We start from the raw sequence: 6,204 nt of genomic DNA, 5'->3' as shown, positions 1-6,204 counted from the left end.
CACAAGAAGGACATGGAAGTGTTGGAGCGGGTCCAGAGGAGGGCCACAAAAATGATCCGGGGGCTGGAGCACCTCTCCTATGAGGACAGGCTGAGGGAGTTGGGCTTGTTCAGCCTGGAGAAGAGAAGGCTGCGGGGAGACCTGATTACGGCCTTTCAATACCTAAAGGGGGCCTATAGGAAAGATGGGGAAAATCTTTTTAGTAGGGCCAGCTGTGACAGGACAAGGGGTAATGGTTTTAAACTAAAACAAGGTAGGTTTAGACTAGATATAGGGAATAAATTCTTTACAATGAGGGTGGTGAAACACTGGAGCGGGTTGCCCAGAGAGGCAGTGGAGGCCCCATCCCTGGAAACATTCAAGACCAGGTTGGATGGGGCTCTGAGCAACCTGATTGAGTTGAAGATGTCCCTGCTCAATGCAGGGGGGTTGGACTAGATGACCTCTAAAGGTCCCTTCCAAGCCAAAACATTCTATGATTCTATGATTCTATGATTTAGAGTCTGTGAGAATGGCAAGTCTGACCCATGATTCTGGAGTTGCATACTTGGCCTCATAAATTTAGGTAGCAGATTACCAAAGAGACATGTGGGTAAATGCTTTCTGTTTTTATTAATAATCTCTGTGGGTTTAGATACTCTACAGGAGGTTACGATATGGTTAAGCAATAGAAAAGGTGAATTGTGTTCAATGAGAAGAATCCACACGGGTAGTTACTGTGGTTTGTGAATGGATAAACCAAGTCTATTCATCTTCCAGTTTCCTAAGGAAATGTTGCTCCTGTTCACAGTCCACTTTGTAAGCACACTGCCAACTGAATATAGCTGGGATGGTTGGTAAGGCATAAATAAGGGCAGATGTGCTGCAACTAACAGTGTCCGCTTTGGTATCTCCCAGACTTAGCTTAAAACAGGTAACTAATTACTTTATCAATTAATTCCATACCTTGGAAGTCCCAGCCACATGACCCAGGATGGTGACCAACTGGCATCGTATTCATTTTCACTGATGGTACTCAACTGTTCTTCGTTAGCCTGGGGCTGTTCTTCTACAATCTGGACTTCCAGGGCTTTCAGGGAGACTACCGAAGAGGCGGCGCTCGCTTTCAGCATGGCCACCGCCTCGCTGTGACTGAGGTTAGTCAAATCGATGCCGTTGATATTCAGCAGCACGTCTCCTGTTCAAAGGCGCAAGTGAGAACACATCGGTCTGTCAGAGTCGTTCCTACTGACAGCACCTCTCTCACCAGGGTTTCATTTAACACCGTATTTTTTGGAGCTGAGACAGTCTGAACTAACAGCCTGGGAATGCGAATAGCTCTGAAGCCTTACACTGCCAGTTTGAAACGTTAATGTATTGAACTATTACGCTGGATCAGTATCATTTATTTCCACATAAAACATCAAATGCTGTGGCTTCAATCCTGTATCACCCTGAAAATTTGGGACAAAAATTACCTAAGCACCTCCACCTCAACTGCCACTGCAGATGCCACTAGACAGTTGTTTCCAGTGGTGTATCTTAGGTCCACCCTAACTTTAAAAGAGAAGGAAGAATGATGGAAGGAACTATACAAGCACCACAAAGTACCCAAGTCTTGTAGGCAAGTGAGGCTCCATAGGGTGTTTTAGGTCTTCTGCTTTTTCTAACTTGTTACTTGGGAGAACAAAACGGAATTCAAAAACTACTGGAAAGGTTGGTACAAACCTCAGTCCATTAGAAGAAAGAAAGAACATCTCTACAAAGATAATATGGAAAGAGTTGAAGCCACTAAAAAAATTGCCAGAATTTTTATTTTATTTCAGAGTATTTTTTAAAGGCTTCAGGGTGAAAACAAGAATGTTATTTACTGTCCAAGCAGTGACAGTCTCCTCTTTCACACAATGTCTCACTTGGCGATGAAAAGCCAGAAAAAACAAAGCAAAAGTGTGAACACCTGGTTCACATTTGGAATGAAACTCACTTTTTCCTTCCAGGGAAACCTTACGCTGAGGTGCAGCTTCACTTGAAATCACTTCTGTTGCTGCTGTGGCTACTTTAATGTTACACGATGAAAGAGCAATTGCAATTCTTCCATCAAAGTGTTTTTTTCATAGTAGTACAGAAAAAGAAAGCATACACGTTGGTATGTGGGTGTAAATCTCCCTCTCTCAGAAGCGTATAAGGATGCTCCTACGCTGTTCTTTTTAAATTTGCAATCTGTGAAGGTTTTTTTTCCTAAATTTCTTCCCTAAAAAAATCTGTAATTCTGTGAATTCTGAATCACACAGATCCCAGAAGCAGTTTTTTTTTCACATAACGGCACAATATGTTTTAATCATCAAATGCTTCACTATCGATCAGGCAGGACTGCCTTCACCTACACAGTCTAACCTCCACCTCTGGGTTCCCACCTGCAAAGCTGAGGAACAAGGACGGGTGCTGTAGCACCCCTGGAGATCAGCAAGCCCAAGCTGTCCCAGAGGATAAGAAAGCATTGAGGAACGAGGGTCATCACTGACGTAGCTTTGGGGGTAAACTTAGCTGTGAGCTGTGGCCTGCCATCAGAGCTCCTCTGCTGTTCAGCTATTACACTGAGGAGCAGAGATTCCTCGGACAGAGATGGGGCCCAGCCCACCAAATGAAACACAAAAACAGGATGCGTGCACCACAGCACAAAGCATCGCACCAGACCCTCAGCTCAGGGGATTACCGTCAGCTTTAAAGAATTTAACCAGACATTTCCTGGTCTTATCCGCTTCCCCTGCTATCGTTCTCTAAACATCCCTTTCCTAGAAAAGGTGGAAGTGTGATACTAAATACTGCATTTCCATTATTGAAACATGAAGAAAAGCATCCATCAGCACTTTCCTACATCTGTGAAAAGACTTTTCGACACCACCTGACTCCAGAGAATGTACTCATCAAACAGCAATCAGAGGCCACCCGTGCCACCAGGAAAGCAAAGCCCCACCTCGTTTAATCCTGCCGTCTCTTGCCAAACACCCGTGAGGCTGCACGCTTGTCACGAAGATGGGCAGTTCGCCACTTTTGCTGCCTCTGCCTCCTGCCACTGTCATTCCCAGAGATTCATGTGGCTCTTTTTTCACAGTAATGTGCTTTTCTTGGCATGTAACACACTGGGAGAGGTCCTGTTTGACAAGGATAAATAACATTGTTAAAACTTAAAAAAAAAAAAACAGAACAAAACACAACTAAATACACCCCAAAGCTATACTTTGGCACCTTAACAGAATGGTTTAAAAGGACTAAGTAGTACAAATCGGCTTTGGCTGGATTTCTTCCAGGTCAGAAAAAAAAAAAATTAAAAAAGCCACTCGTTGTGGATACTTAAATATAGACAGAAAGTTTATAAAGGCCCATCTTGAAAATCTCACTCCGGTTTTTCTTAGTATCCTACACTGGAATAAGCTAAATTTTAGGACTGCACTACAAAACCATATGGTCAAAAGAGTGGACACAAACCAGAAAAAAACCCTTTTGTTGTCTTGGTGAACATCAGCATTACCTCACTTGTCAGTAGAATATGGCCCAGAACTACAAAGAAGCGCCTAAGAAATGAGAACACATGTGTTTTCATGCTGACACAGAGAAACTGTGTAAAGCCCCCATACGTCATGTTGTCTTGCAGCTGGTCCGTAGAATCTCCCGGAGCACAAAGTAACTAAGGCCAGTCAGTGCTATAGGCTGGTACCGGGCGCCTTGTGCAGGCTCCCTAATGATTACAACAAAGACTCAAACCTGAAGCAAGAAGAGATCGCTGTATTTCGTTTTCTAACACCTGAATCATAAAGTTTAGCCCGTATTTAGTTTTGCCCCATCAAAGATCTAAACCTGAATCAAAGTATATTTTACTTGCTGAAGCCCTTTATCTTCATGATATTTAGCGATACATTCAAACCACTGCACGTATGCCTATACTAGTATCTTAAATCAAGCGAGTATTTGCAAGGAATCCAAATTAACAGAAGAAATAATCTGGGAGATTCTTCCAACTACAAATACCTATTTATTCCCCTGCCTTCTTTTGGAAAATGGCAACACTGCTTTCTTCCATTTCCAATGCCCCATGCTCCTTCTGACTCACTCTGCTCCTCACATATACACGTTAATCACATATGCAGCTATATGTATACATACTGTAGCTTATAAAGACAGCTCCTTCTTAAGCCTTCAAGCTTTAGGACTAACTGGCTGATGCCATGCAATTATATAAATATTTTTTAAGCCACAAGACTTCTAAGCTAACTGCAGGTTAATGAGAGAGAGGCAAAGATAAATGGTATGCAACACGGGAAATGTCCACTTGCAGTTACATGGGACTTCCCACTGGGAAAGAACCCATGGGTGGCATTGATACATGAGGGAAATCATTTTGGCCAACAGACCAACTTTGGAACTGTGATATGAACGCAACCCATGCTGGCAGATGGGAAGTGGGTTCAAGCTCTGATATAGAAGAGCTGTAATCCCTGTGTTGATACAGCCTAAATTGTGACAAGTACTAACAGCCTCTAACTGTATTCAGGAGCCCCACCTTTATCCCTCAGGAGGGAAAAAAGCTTCCTAGAGCTTCACTTGGTCTTTTCTGAAATTACCCACACTTTTAGAAGAAAATACTATCAACACATGTAAATTGTCCCAACAGAAGTATGACCTTAAACAGTGATGCCAACAGAGTGAACAGGAGGCAACAAGGTGGCTTGGTTGACATGGTCGACATGACAACTATTTCACAAAATCAACTTCTCAACAGTGAGAAATATTTTTTCTAACTACAAGAACATCTCAAGCACAGGTTTTATTTCTGCAGGTCTTCTGGATAATTTAACACTAGCTTCATGGAAGTCTCTTCAGGCTGCCTTTCTCTCCCAGCTTGGTCTTACAGAGCTCAGCAGTCTTGCAGCCAGCACTGCTGGCTCATGAAGGAGATGACACATCCCTCCAACATGCTCTTTATACACTGGATGGTGTGCACCACATCTCCTGTCCTTGCTGGTTGCAGCCAGCACAGAGGCAACAAAAGACAACATTCTTGAATAACAGCTCTCCCATGCAGCAGTAACATGGGAGACACCATCTTAGACAAGGTCTAACAACTACAGCTGTATGAGCTCAGAGAACTTGTACTTGGAAGTCGTCTCTTTTTTAAAAAAAAAAGGAACGAAGAAGATATAACCCCTTCTTCCAATCTTGCCTTGCTACCCACTTAGACCATCAGAATAAAACTGTACTTATACCTCTTAAAAAGAGAAACACCAACCTTATGTGAGTTGGGTCTGCTGTGAAACAGCTGCTGGGACTGGTGTTGGTGTGAGTTGCTGTTGTGAGTCCCTGTGTCTCGGATAATACTGACCGTCTGTGACTTCAGGGGTCTAGAGATGATCAAATTCACTCTCTCCCCACTCGCCTGCAAAATATATAAAACAAAGTAATTAAGTTGATAGGATATTTATTATTAGCAGACAGGGAGGAAAACGTATGATAAAATATGAAACAAGACAACAGAAGAACTCCCTGGGAGTGCCACAAACTTCTTAGACTGCACAAGTCCCGTAATTGCTTCTTGCTGCAATTCCCCCCAGAACGGAGTCTGTATCAGCTGGAAATCCTTTGCCAAAAGGACTGTTTCTCATTTTTTGTTATGAACCTTCAAACATTAAAAGTCACCCAATTCCATTTGCAGCCTCTGCAAACTTCTGCAACACAAAGCAGTAAAAAAAGAAATGCCCACGTGATGGCCCCAGGGTCTGCAGATTTTGGTCAAAAGCTCTGAACACCTCTGGTACTTCCCAACGAGACTTCCAAGAAAGATGGTACATATGAGCAAATCATCAAATTCTGGAGTTTGGGGCATATCAGGAAACTCAGATACCAGATGTTAAATGAAACATCAACTCTTTCCATTGCCGCAAAAATATACCTCAACAGATAAAAGTTACCCAGTGTAAAATTCTGACCACTTTACTGTATCCAAAAACTGGGAAAATGAAATTACAATTCCCAAGATCATTGTTATTTTCCTTTAACTGCCATGGAAGCTCTTAAAATGATATCAGAAAAAAAATATTTACTGCTCATTTGTATTGCAGCTCTCTATGTGGTGCTGGGTTAAGCAAAGACGACTGCGCTAGGCTGCAAGAACCTACTACTGGTCTGTTCCAACTTTCCTAAAAACAGAGCAATTTTCACCAACATCCAGTC

The 6,204-nt window shown here is 42.6% G+C and overlaps 1 protein-coding gene across 6 annotated transcripts in view; it reads right to left on the bottom strand.

Moving 5' to 3' along the window:
* Nucleotides 1–6,204, bottom strand: part of LNX2 (ligand of numb-protein X 2) — a 61,072-nt gene that overhangs the window by 7,099 nt on the left and 47,769 nt on the right. For all 6 annotated transcript variants that reach the window (XM_035902540.1, XM_035902539.1, XM_035902541.1 and 3 more), the window contains 3 exons: nucleotides 5,264–5,410; nucleotides 2,954–3,131; nucleotides 946–1,177 (listed from right to left, as the gene is read on the bottom strand). In XM_035902540.1, the coding sequence (XP_035758433.1) occupies nucleotides 946–1,177; nucleotides 2,954–3,131; nucleotides 5,264–5,410 (557 nt within the window). The remainder of the gene's footprint in view (nucleotides 1–945; nucleotides 1,178–2,953; nucleotides 3,132–5,263; nucleotides 5,411–6,204) is intronic.

This window comes from Egretta garzetta, unplaced genomic scaffold, assembly GCF_000687185.1.
Source record: "Egretta garzetta isolate BGI_Z169 unplaced genomic scaffold, ASM68718v1 scaffold279, whole genome shotgun sequence".
NCBI lineage: Eukaryota > Metazoa > Chordata > Aves > Pelecaniformes > Ardeidae > Egretta > Egretta garzetta.
This window is presented reverse-complemented; position numbering and strand designations above follow the sequence as displayed.